The following is a 12,429-nucleotide window of genomic DNA, read 5'->3' as shown; positions in this document are numbered from 1 at the left end:
TGAAGTTATAATAGTGTTATATCTTTGCCTGTTGTGGAGAAACCACTCAAATTTAGCATATCAATTCTATCAGTTCATGGTACTAAGTCTTGTACTCATTTTTAGTTTGTTGGTTGTTGTTTTGAAGGTTTGCAGAATCGTCTGAGGAGTCTGGAGGACATGATGAAGGTGAAAGAGGATAAGCTGCGCAGCCGTTTCCGTGACACGTACACGGCCCTCATGTGGCTGAGGAATAACCGAGACCGTTTTGAAGGCAATGTCCACGAGCCCATGATGCTGGTGGTGAGAGCACAGCGGCTCATTCACTCGCTGTTTTCTGGACATAGCTGTTCAAGCAGATTAGTTTGATGTTCTCGCAATTTTGTTTTGCCAGATAAATGTCCGTGATGCTCGGCACGCAAAATACATTGAGAGTCACATCCCTCTAAACGACTTAAGAGCCTTCGTCTTTCAGAGACAGCAGGACATGGAGAGGTTCATGGAAGAGGTGAGAAGCTCCGCATGTACTTAGCATGAAACTGACACAATGAGTATCTTTTTTTCATTTGAAAAATTAGGGGTGTGCGATATGACTAATTTTATTTCATGATAACGATATATATCTCACAATATAGTTGTTTTTGCTTTAGATAAGGTTATCTATCATCTTTCATAATTCTTGTCACCATTTTCCATATGACAAAAAACTAATACTAGCCCAAGTAAAAAAAAATTAAAGCTTACTGAAGACGACGAGTACACAGTGATAAAGAAAGAGCAAAGAAAACAAACTGCAATAGAACAAAGACACAAATGAAATGGATTTATTCTTATTAAAGTGATTCAGTCAAGAGCAGTGAGAGATTTTCTCTCTTTTGTTTTTGTTTGATTAACATTATTAACGACAGCTGGTAAATTTGGATGCTGTCACTTTAAGACCAATAAGTCCAAAATCTCTGCCGATTGACAAATTTCTACGAGTTAATCGTGTCAATCGATATAATGCCCACCACTACAAAAAATGGTCAGTGGAGGAAAAAATGGTGATTGCTCACCATGAACAATTTTCTGTTAATTTTATATGAAGTTTGTAAATGTTTGAAATAGGGCTGCACGATTATGACAAAAATCATAATTGCCGATTATTCCCTTGAAATTGTAATTGCGATTATTAATTACGATTATCAGAATTTACATTGAATATATATAGGCATATTATAATACATGTTTACACAAAAATTGTTAACACACACACACACACACACACACACACACACACACACACACACACACACACACACACACACACACACACACACACACACACACACACACACACACACACACACACACACACAAGTACTGTCCCCCTTTACTTAACATACACATAAATTTTAAGAATATGACTAATAGTAAAGACTACTAATAAATAAACATTAGGCCTATGCTTAAGCCTTTAAATAGCAGTCCCAAACTAGTTTTTGTTAATACAATGTTGGTATGAGCCACTACAGTCATTGAAAAATATAGAAAATAACACAAAGTGAAAATAAAGTGGAATTTTGGGGTTAATATGGAAACGACAGTTACCAGTGAATACACAATACTAACAAGAACTGTTCATGAAACATGGAAACTGCTCCTGGTGAATAGAATGAAAATCATCCCTGCATGCAAATCCTTCTCAGCTAACACACGACGGACCAGTAACGTGATTTATTGGTATTTTACTTTTATTTTGTGTGATTTACAACGTAATGACGTTGCATGTTCGTAGTTTCTTTTGCACTTTATGTACAGTGAAGCGATACACAGCGCGCGCCTCCGCATTTGCGCATGCAATTGAAGAGTGTGCGCTACGAGCACAGTAACGGCTGACAGGACAGGAAAGTCATTTTATTTCAGCGTACACTTACGTCACTGCCTGGTAGTTCCTGTTGTGCTGGGTTTTCTGAAGTAGTTGTAATTCGCCTCTCATAACATAACATGCTCTAAACAAAACGCATGCAGAGTGGATTTTCTTTTGTAATCGCGGCTTTAAACGATTACGTAATTGTGGCATCCGTAATCGTAATCGCGATTAGAAATTCGATTAATTGTGCTGCCCTAGTTTGAAACCCTGTTACCAAAATTGACCATGTCTATTTACAGCCTTAATTTATGTGATTTTTTTTTTATGTGATATGAATTGACACAATTGATGTTATGTTCTAGAAATAAACATAAAATAATAGCATAATAAACATCTATAATAGATGTAAGTGAAGTAAAATCAGTAAGATGTGTCATGTTTTCTCAGGTGCGAGACTCACAGAAGCTACGAGTCAACAGTGTCATCGCTCCAGCTGAGTCCTGCTCCACCAGACCACCATCACGATCCCTCGAGACTCTAAAGTAACGCCTTCTTCTTGACCTGCTGTACTAATACAGCTTATTCAGCTCATTTTTAGCATATGTTATTAAGTATTTAATTTTTTTGGCAGGCATTATGGCTTCTTCTCGTACTTGCGTGAGCTGTTTGATGCTCCTGAGGAAGTCATGAGTTACTTGTGCCATCAGTACAAAGTCAATGATGTACCTGTAGGAACAGATAAGACCAAGAACATGATCGAGAAGGTGGGTCCTCCTTCATTCAGCTGAGACGCTGCCTAAAACTCTTATACACATCATGTATTTGGGGTCCTATGGTTTCAGTGTTGTAGAAAATATGAATAGAATCGCAGAATTTACTGTTAACTTTCAGCCAATTTTGGATAAATAAATCAAAAGTAGGGCTGTACATTTATTATTGACTAAATATTAAAGCTTAAAAGCTACTGAATCAGAAGTCTGCATGTCTCTGTGTGAATCTACTACACACACACTGAAGCATTTTCTGCATGTTTTCAGCCAGCGTCTGCCATCTCACTATATGTATACATTTGTATTAAATTATAAAACAGAATCCAGAAGTAAAACCGATAGCACAGAATTTCAGATTTTTTTTGTTACAATTATTCAATTGTTAAAGTTTTAATTGATTTGACATGCATTTTGATTATTAAATGAAAATTAATTAAACATTTAAAATGGGAAAACACGGAATTTAGGAAAAATGAAACTAAATTTCATATGTTCCTACAAGCTTTTCCTGGTGTTTTTCTGTGGCAGGGAAAAGGCGGAGAACCACCATCAATGCCTTCCATGTCGAACTTCAATGACTATTAAACATATTTTACTGGACTGCAATGTTTTTAATGTAAATAGACAACGGTTTTATTCAGAAATGTGTTTGTATTTAAAAACTGAAGCATCACCTGAATGTATTTTTGAATTTGTATCTTGTATTAACCTGAAATGTCTTGTATAGTTTTTTGTTAATTGTATGAATTATGTTTATTCTGTTTTTGCTAATGAAAATAGCCTTGTTGCTGACATAAACAAATAAACAATCTTTTGCAGGTGATCAAAGAGGTTCAGTTGAGGATGATCTACACAGCGGAGGAGAAGTACACCGTGAAGAGGTCCTTCTACTCTAATAACGTGGTCTCCAGTAACTCGGCCCTGCGGCCCTCACAGTTCCTCACCACAGCCGTGGATCCAGACGAGAGACGCCACCTGGAGGAGCAGATGAGAGTGAGAGAGGGAATATTCTACGATGCGCATAGATTCTAAAAATGCATAAAAAAGTGCTTAATTTTGGTGGATACATTTTTTATATCAGATAAGAAGACATAACTATGATAGAAAAACATTCACTGAATAAATCCCTCGATGTGCAACAACAAAACTCATCAGTGGATGTGATTGGATAATGACTAACCAGCAGAACAATCGCATCACAGCATCTCAAATGTTGGTTTGGTCGCTCTGAAATGCTTGAGCCAAAGTCTGTCACCAGAATGATTTGGTTTGATTTGGTTCCCAGAAGCGTCTCGCATGATTGTGTTCCCAAACACCAGCATCCGAACGCAAGAGAACATGACATGCGTTTATGTTGTTTATATCTGTCTATGCGCTCTGAGACGCAACTCGTTTATGATGGAGGAAAAAAGAGCCACAGTTTCTTCCCAGATTGCAGCAGCTTCCATTTTTGTTACAGATATTTTGCGCCAATTTCCCAGGAAGTGACGATTTTGTTCTCTTGAACACATGGGATGGAATCCGTGCTTTATTCACTATTTATTTTTTTTATGCGATATTTCAATTTTTGCATATAAGTTCAGTTTACCACTTTGATAGTAGGAACAGCTCTTGTCACCACTGATTTAAACGCGCAGCAGATTGGAAGATATATTGATTTAGTTGGTTTTCATTAAATCATTAAGAAATAGCTTTAGGGGCTGAAAAATGTTGTACGCTTCTTTAAAAGCTGTATATACTTTATTTTTATTTTTTTTAGCTCCACTTTTTTTAATGTACTGTGTGATTTGACATCTCGTTGACAGGCAGCAGAGCGGCAGGTGCAGAGAATTGATGAACGGATGGCAGCCATTCGTGAGCAACAGGCTCGACTAGAGCGGCGTGATAATGAGCTGCGTGCTAAGAAGAAGAAGCTGTCTGAGCTGAAAGGGAAGAAGAGACAACTGGAGCAGAAAATCAGTACAAAACAGGACAGGTACCTTCTGCCCATCCGTGCGTTTCATTCTTTCATATTATTGCTAAAGGCAAGCGTCTCATTGCTACTGCTCAAACTTTGGGTGAAGGGTTTGTACAAATCAAACTTTCTCATCCCACACTCTGTAACAGACATGAACGATACCTTCTTTACTTTTGTCTTCTTCTCTCTGTGTAGTTTGAGGCAGATGGAGCAAAGTGAGATCAACTTGGAGACAGTTGAACAGGAAACGAATGCCAAGATCGCTGCTGTAAACAACAAGAAAGTGGCCATAATGGAGGAGTATTTGAGTCACATGCAGGTGTGTTTGTGCTCTGCATGTTGGTTTCTACTCTCGGATGTTCTTTGTCTCATGACTGTGTGTGTGTGTGTGTGTCTGTGTGTGTGTGTGTGTCTGTGTGTGTGCAGACGAAGGCCAAGTTGAGTATGGAGAAGGTGTACTTGGCTCTCCAGAGCGCAGGTCTCTCCGCTGAGAAAACCAAACTGGAGACGGACTGCAGGGACGGCTCATCTGAACTCAAGCAGGCAGAGGTCAGACCCGTCTCACTTCTTACATCTCTTCCACCCAAATGTGATGTTGAACAAATCCCATTTCTGTTCTTATACAAATATAATATATTATTGCATTAATTTACTTGTGTTAATATAAGAGAAGTTTTTATATCAACTCAAACACTTAATTTATTTTGTAATATTCTATCTATTTTGAAGGTGACTTGATCTTTATTTAAATTCGTACAAATACAAATACAGAATTTCAACTTTCAAAAAACGTCTCAAAGTTTTTAACCACAAAACATGTTGTGTAAAAGGCCCTTAATTATTCAGGTAGAGAGTTTGAATTATTGAGGATAATAGAGTATATTTTAAGGACGCACGATATATCGGCCACCATATCGGTATCGGCTGATATTTGTTCATCTTTCATGTAATTGTTATCGGCCCGATAAGAAAATTTGGCAGATATATTAAAGCCGATAAATAATGTACACTTCAGATGCACCCTGTTCGGAATCACTTCAAAAAAAGAAAATACAGTAAAGTGCAACATGTGCAGTGCAAGTCTGTCATATTGGCTACTTAAAATTATGAGAACATCATTATAATTGTGTGCTTGGGACATGGATTTTAATGGTGAGACTTTTGTTTTTGGAATCAGGCGCTCAAAAGATGTATCATAATTTGGATTTAGATTTATCAGCCAATATATCGGTCATCGGTATAGCTTTCAAAGTAAAGAGTGATCGGTGTCGGCCAAAATGTTAATATCGGTGCATTTCTAGTATATTTTAATTTGGTTAATGAAATCTTCCTGACCCACTGATGAATGGTGCCCAGTAAGACCCCAGAACATGTGTCTGTGTGTCGGCACAGGTGGCGTATAAAAAGCTGGACCAGATAAAGAACAATCTGCTGAACACATGCAAGACCCTGATGAGGAGGGTCAGCGAGATCTGTAACGTGATCCCTGGAGAGACGGCGGTCCCAGAGGAACTACATACAGTGAGCTCAGTCTACCTCAGACACCTGTCCTCCATTCTGTGTTTAACTCAGTATTTTACAACATTATGTGTGTGTGGTTTCCTTCCAGGCCTTCAAACAGTTGCCTGATACACTGGATGAGATTGATGCCATGTTGAATGAAGAGAAGACGAGAGCGGAGTGCTTCACCGGCCTCAGTGATGCTGTGAGAACAACTACACATCAGCTCATTCACACTTTGCCTAACCTCTGCCTTTAAAATGTTTACTAACCAGTCCTAACTTCAACTCACACTGGAAGTCTTGAAAAGAGGAACCGTTCTGAATAAGAATAGTTTCTTGATTTCCAGCTTGACATAATATGTGATGCCCTTAAAGAGCTCCAAGTTTTTGGGATCAATATCCTCTGATAACCATGTCCATCTTGCAAATGAACAGAATGTCAAATCCAAATTGTTCTTGCAGCCTAATTGATTGAAAATATGCCATTTCTGATGGCAATTTTTCCCCCCAAATGCATCTCAGTTGCTATAATTAAATTGTATTAGCATATTATCTAATGGTTGACCGATTGATCACCAAGGCGAATATATAGAGTGCAACAGTCGGATTCTGGAAGTTAAAAACTATTATTCATTTTCTCCTTGGGAAATAGATTTTGAATGATGTCTTGTAAACCAAGGAAGACCTACTGTGAGCTACGAGGTTGTTAATCGGTGGAATTTACTTTAACATTATTTTGAAATAATTGTTTAACAGCTAAATTTGTGCTGAAAAACTACATTACCCATGATGCTGCACTGCAAATGATGTAATCTAGTCTCCATATGCCCTCAAAATACTTAAAATATTTGTTTTTATATAATCAACATTTTTAAATGAGTAGTTTTATATTTCTCCATTGTTTGTAATCTGATTATGCTGTTCGCAAGGCTTCATGGGATTGTAGTTCTTTCTTTCACTAAATCTGTTTACATACACAATCTTGTATTTTTGTCAGATTTTCAAATACTTTTTTGCTTCAAATCAAAGTTTGTAATGTTGTGATTCTCCTCGTAGCTGATTGGCTTGGCTTATAATGCTTTAACAAAGACTATTTTAAAATCCCTATGGATTTTGCTGAACCACCGGTGCTGATTTTTTTTTTTTTGCCCAGTGTGTCGAAATCGGGACTTTTATTTTGAAAGTGCTGAGAACCCAGTGCCTGATCCCCCATTCTCCATCTTCATTAATTTACTGTCTTTGTTTGACAGATCTGTCTAATAAATGATTACGCAGTGCTGTTAAACAGAACGTAAACAGTATACTAAGAGTATACTTTGTCTTTCTATTAAGTAATTAACCGGCAAACAATATAATACTTTCTAATCCACTGTCTGCATCCAGCAAATACACATTTATATGATTGAAACAAGTCTTTGAATACCTAATAATTATTATAATATAGCCTGCATGAACCACTGCTCAAATTTCAATCAAACCTCTGTGATGCATTTCATTGGCCAGTATCTCATTCTGAGTGTAGTCTTCCATAGTGAACCACTTGCGAGCTGGAGTTAGCAGCATAAATGAAGAGGAAGGGCTGTTGTTCGTTCCTGCCCTGTTTGATGCGCTGCTGGTCTTGACTCTCAGGTGGTGGAGGAATATAACCGACGCGAGCAGGAGATTCAGAACTTGGAGAAGGAGCTGGACGACAAGACCAACGCTCTGACCACTTACCGTCGAAACATCGCTGAGGTGCGTCCCACCTCACACAAACACCCTCATCATGCAGACAGAGGAAGAGTAACCAAACTCTGATGTGTTTCCCAGGCGAAAGAGCGCTGGCTGAATCCTCTGAAGCTGCTGGTGGATCAGATCAACGAGCGCTTCAGTGATTTCTTCCGCTCGATGCAGTGCGCTGGAGAGGTGGATCTGCACTCCGAGAATGAGGTGAGGACTCGTTCTCCTGCTCTCTTCAACAGCATCACCATCATTGGCTGATACCAACGACCAATACTCAGTCATGTGAGACTTCTGTTCTGTTTCTGCCCAGCTGACAGTGAAGGATGTTATTTTGTACTGCAGTAATTGAGATTGTAAAGGTCAGTTCACACTTCTCTGGCAGAAGCCGACCGACAGCGAGACACCCCGTCGGGTTCTGTCACATCAGTGTTCCCCCGGTGGGCCGCTGCTGGTGTTGGTTGATGCTAAGGCTGGGCGATATGGCTGAAAACTGTATCACGATATAAGTGTTTCATATCGGTCGATATCAATTAATTATTGATATTTTTTATGACCTATTTAAAATAAGGACCAGGAGACAAATATATTACATTTAAAAAATATATATTTTAAACTTAACCTTCCTCTGATTATAATCCCCTCAGTTATAAAGGCAGAAATGTCAACACAACCATGATGGAAAACACTCAAATAATTCAAATGTAAACATAAGTCTAAAATCACAATGAACACTTAAAGGACAAGTTCGGTATTTTACACTTAAAGCCCTGTTTACAGATCGTTTCTGATGAAATAGAACGGTTAAGATTAAAATTTGGACACATGCTGCTGTCCCGAGAATTTTAGGTTTCTTTCGCTTATCTCTTATTCTCCACTGATCACTCCACGCCGGTTCTGTTACTGGTGAATCCAGCAACACGAGACAACGATATGGCGCAACCATACTGTTACATGACCGGCTGTTAGCGTGTCACCCCCTACGTTGCTTCATGCAACCAAACTTGTTTCGCAACCTCTGGTTTCTTACGACGAAGAAAAATAAATGATCGAACGCATTTTTTATTGATATTGATTCCGTGTCTATCGCGATACATATCGTTATCGTTTTATCGCCCAGCCCTAGTTGATGCTAGTTTGCCGGGTCGTATGTAGTTTCTGCGACACTAGTGACGCCCAGGGCTGGGTGGTGCGTAGAGTTTGTACGATATATCAGTATAAATGTTATAATTGATATAGGATGGGGCAATACCATTTATACACAGTAGTTTGAAATTAAGAGCACATCTGAAATGGCGGAGGACACAGAGTGAGCTGCTGCACGTACATTTAGGCCCAACAATTTTAATTTGTCAGATAGTCACCAGCGAACGCGAGCGTCTCTTTTATATCTAATGTATCTGCACCCGTGCATTTTTTGACGTGATGCGCCACACATTTGAGGCTGTTTACGCTGGACACGTCAAAGTTCACTGTTATAACCTGGTACCGTATTGAAGAGTCCATTGTAGCTCGTAGCATCTCTAAGTCTCGTTCGCTATGACGTGTTCATGACCTGTTTAAATGCAGTGACTTTTGGCTTGCACTCCTGTAACCGAAGCTGAATGTGTTTTCCCATGTAACGCATCAGTCATGAACCCACAGCGGTTAAATAGCATCTGGCTCCGCCTACTACTGAAGCCACGCCCCCAAACTATTGCTATTGGTTGAGCTGGAAAGTGATTGACAGATCTGAGCGGACCGATCTCAAGGCTCAATGTTTACACTTCTGGGGGAGATAAACTCATGAATGGCTTAGCTTACTAATATACTGTGTTGAGAGAATGTATTTTAACATGAACCTACTTCACTTTTAAGGGTACGTGTTAGCAAAGTTTCCTTTCTTTGATCGTTTTGAAAGCCGCCTTCTCAACTTGTACTGCAAACATATCGCAGCTTTAAGCAACATAACACGGGATGTCAGACTCTAGCCAACGTAGCATTGTGAACGTGTGTTTCAGGAGGAGTATGACAAGTACGGCATCCGCATCCAGGTGAAGTTTCGCAGTAACGCGCAGATGCACGAGCTCACACCTCACCATCAGAGCGGAGGAGAGCGCAGTGTGTCCACCATGCTGTACCTCATGGCCCTGCAGGAGCTCAACCGATGCCCCTTCAGAGTGGTGGACGAGATCAACCAGGTCCAGAACCTCAGGACTTACATGTTCTTTCCTATAGACCTCGTGCTCCAGACAAACCAGCGCACAGACATGCATTTACTTATTGTAGAGTTAATGAAAGTTATAACGATGAGCATTGTAATGTTTGAAGCGGATGTCATAACAAATGTCAGTAGTCCGGGAAGATTTTTAAACGAGCCGTTCATTCATAAATCTGTAAGACTGAAGACAACGAGCGCAGAGCTGAAAAGGGGCGGGGCTACACAGATCTATAGGTGTATAATGATAAACGTGCACCAGACGGACATCTTTAGTCGTTGAATCAGGTCTCGGGGTTATTATAGTAACTAAAAAGAAAACTCTTAAAAAATGTCTACTTGCATTCAAACTTATTTTATTTCAGCTAATTGCCAAAGCAACATTTGAACACTTGACTTACTAAAATAACTAAAAATAAAATATAAAAATAAAATCAATTCAAACTATTAATAAAAACTATAGTGGGATCTCAATAATACTGAAATAACACTGGTGTCAGTCTGGTATTGTTGAGTAAGGGATAATGTACATCCAGCCAGTCGTTATCCCAGAATAAACCCTGACAGGGTGATCCTGCTTCAGTCTGACTCTGAAGGGGTTTATTCTGCGATAACAACCCGCTGGATGTACATTATACATTATCCTGCATATTATACGGCTATTGCCACATAAGTAAATAATTAAACATGAAATATTGATCTGAGTCTTAAATATTTTATTAGCTCTTTAAACGCAAAACTTCCACGTTCAAACTAGACGGACATTTCAGAGATACGGTCATACCACTTATTTCACCCTATTTCACTGCATCAATAATAATGGGGATATTGATCTGAGATTAAACCGATTTAAAATCGTTCCTGTTTGTTATTATCCATTACAGTGTGCAAAACAAGTGTCACAAAATGGCAGCGGCTGCGTTTGTATGAACCGAGAGCGCGAGGCCACGATACCCGATGACAAATGTTAAATAACTGCACACAAAATATTGATTTGACTAAGTTTTAATACTTTATTAGCTCACCAAACACACAACTTCCACAAGGAAATTCCCCAAGAGGGGAATAACATGCCACCAATCAGAATCAAGTATTCCACAGAGCCGTGTAATGATGTTTAATAATTAGTGACGTAAATGTTTCTTTAGTGTTTTCAGTTTTGGTTTTAATTAACTCAGTTTGGTGTCAGTATATGTCAGCCTCATTGCTAATCCGTATGAAATCAGTTACCTTAGTAGAAGAACATCTAGTATAGTTGTGGTATTATGTTTCTCCGTTCCTCCGGTGGAGTGTGTGTGACTCGTGTGTGTGACTCGTGTGTGTGTGTGTGCAGGGGATGGACCCCGTCAACGAGAGGCGAGTGTTTGACATTGTGGTGAGAAGCGCGTGCGGTGTGAACACGTCTCAGTATTTCTTCATCACTCCTAAGGTGGGTTTCCTGAATACGGTTGTGCGTGACATGTTCACTGATGTGCGTGTGTAACTCGGTGTGTGTGTGTGTGTGTGTGTAGCTCCTGCAGAACCTGCAGTACGCGGCGCAGATGACCATCCTCTGTGTTCACAACGGACCGCACATGCTGCAGCCGAACAAGTGGAGAGAGAAAGAGTTCCTCAGACGCGCCAGACGCACCAGACGCAGACACGTCTCCTGAACCTCACCGCATGTAGAGCTCAACTTCTTCATCACATGTTCATATGCTGTTGAGTGTCTGAATATCAGTCCTGATGAAAGGATTTTCTGTTCAAATGTAATAAATGCAACTGCTCTTTCCTTAAAACCAGCAATGTAGTGTAAGCTCACTAATCACTGCTATTAGTATTGCTCATATTTAGTAACCAGCATCCAAAATAACTAGAAATGGCCAAATTGTGCCCCTCCTCCACAGCCCAATATTTGACATTTGAATTTGACAAGTGGTCATAATTATTGAGCTGGCCAATCATATCAAAGAAGGTGAGACTTTACTGTTCACAGATACCAAACATGAAGCGTCACTGCAGTTTTTATCAAGTGAAAGAGTGATAAGATGTGGTTTGTTTTACGATAGAAATGTTAGTTTGCAGTTGTGAATTGAGTCATTTACGTGATTTATGTAATTCATAATTGCTCAATATTGTATATATTAAAGCATTTTTGTTCCGTTTTCAGCATATGAATCAGATTGAATGTTCTATTTTAAAATGATATCATTAGCAAACAGTTCAAATTGATTAAAAGTCTTGTTCTTGTACTGTTCTTTATTTCTGAAAATTCCTTCAGGACACGGTTTCCGTACTAAATCCAGTCATTGGACGACTTGCTGAGTCATCAGTTTCACTGTACGTCACTCCGCTTGTTCGACTGCTGGCTTTCATTGTATTTCTGCAGTTTAGAGACTGTCTTTGAGCGAGTCATTGAATCATTCACTCAACTGATTTGTTCAAGAACACTGAGGAAGCGCACATCGTGTGTA

The 12,429-nt window shown here is 39.3% G+C and overlaps 1 protein-coding gene across 1 annotated transcript in view; it reads left to right on the top strand.

Annotated features, from left to right (window-relative positions):
* Nucleotides 1-12,207, top strand: part of smc5 (structural maintenance of chromosomes 5) — a 28,362-nt gene extending 16,155 nt beyond the window's left edge. The window contains exons 10-24 of the mRNA XM_082157653.1: nt 128-282; nt 374-487; nt 2,279-2,373; nt 2,463-2,595; nt 3,421-3,594; nt 4,407-4,576; nt 4,754-4,877; nt 4,985-5,107; nt 5,951-6,079; nt 6,168-6,263; nt 7,690-7,794; nt 7,870-7,989; nt 9,780-9,959; nt 11,310-11,405; nt 11,488-12,207. Of these exons, the coding sequence (XP_082013779.1) occupies nt 128-282; nt 374-487; nt 2,279-2,373; nt 2,463-2,595; nt 3,421-3,594; nt 4,407-4,576; nt 4,754-4,877; nt 4,985-5,107; nt 5,951-6,079; nt 6,168-6,263; nt 7,690-7,794; nt 7,870-7,989; nt 9,780-9,959; nt 11,310-11,405; nt 11,488-11,628 (1,955 nt within the window). The 3' untranslated portion in view covers nt 11,629-12,207. The remainder of the gene's footprint in view (nt 1-127; nt 283-373; nt 488-2,278; nt 2,374-2,462; nt 2,596-3,420; nt 3,595-4,406; nt 4,577-4,753; nt 4,878-4,984; nt 5,108-5,950; nt 6,080-6,167; nt 6,264-7,689; nt 7,795-7,869; nt 7,990-9,779; nt 9,960-11,309; nt 11,406-11,487) is intronic.
* The last annotated feature ends 222 nt before the right edge of the window (nt 12,208-12,429 follow it).

The sequence above is a fragment of the Leuciscus leuciscus genome, assembly GCF_965113295.1.
Source record: "Leuciscus leuciscus genome assembly, chromosome: 24".
In the NCBI taxonomy this organism is placed as follows: Eukaryota; Metazoa; Chordata; class Actinopteri; order Cypriniformes; family Leuciscidae; genus Leuciscus; species Leuciscus leuciscus.
The sequence above is the reverse complement of the archived record's forward strand: the minus strand, read 5'-3'. Positions and strand labels throughout refer to the sequence as shown.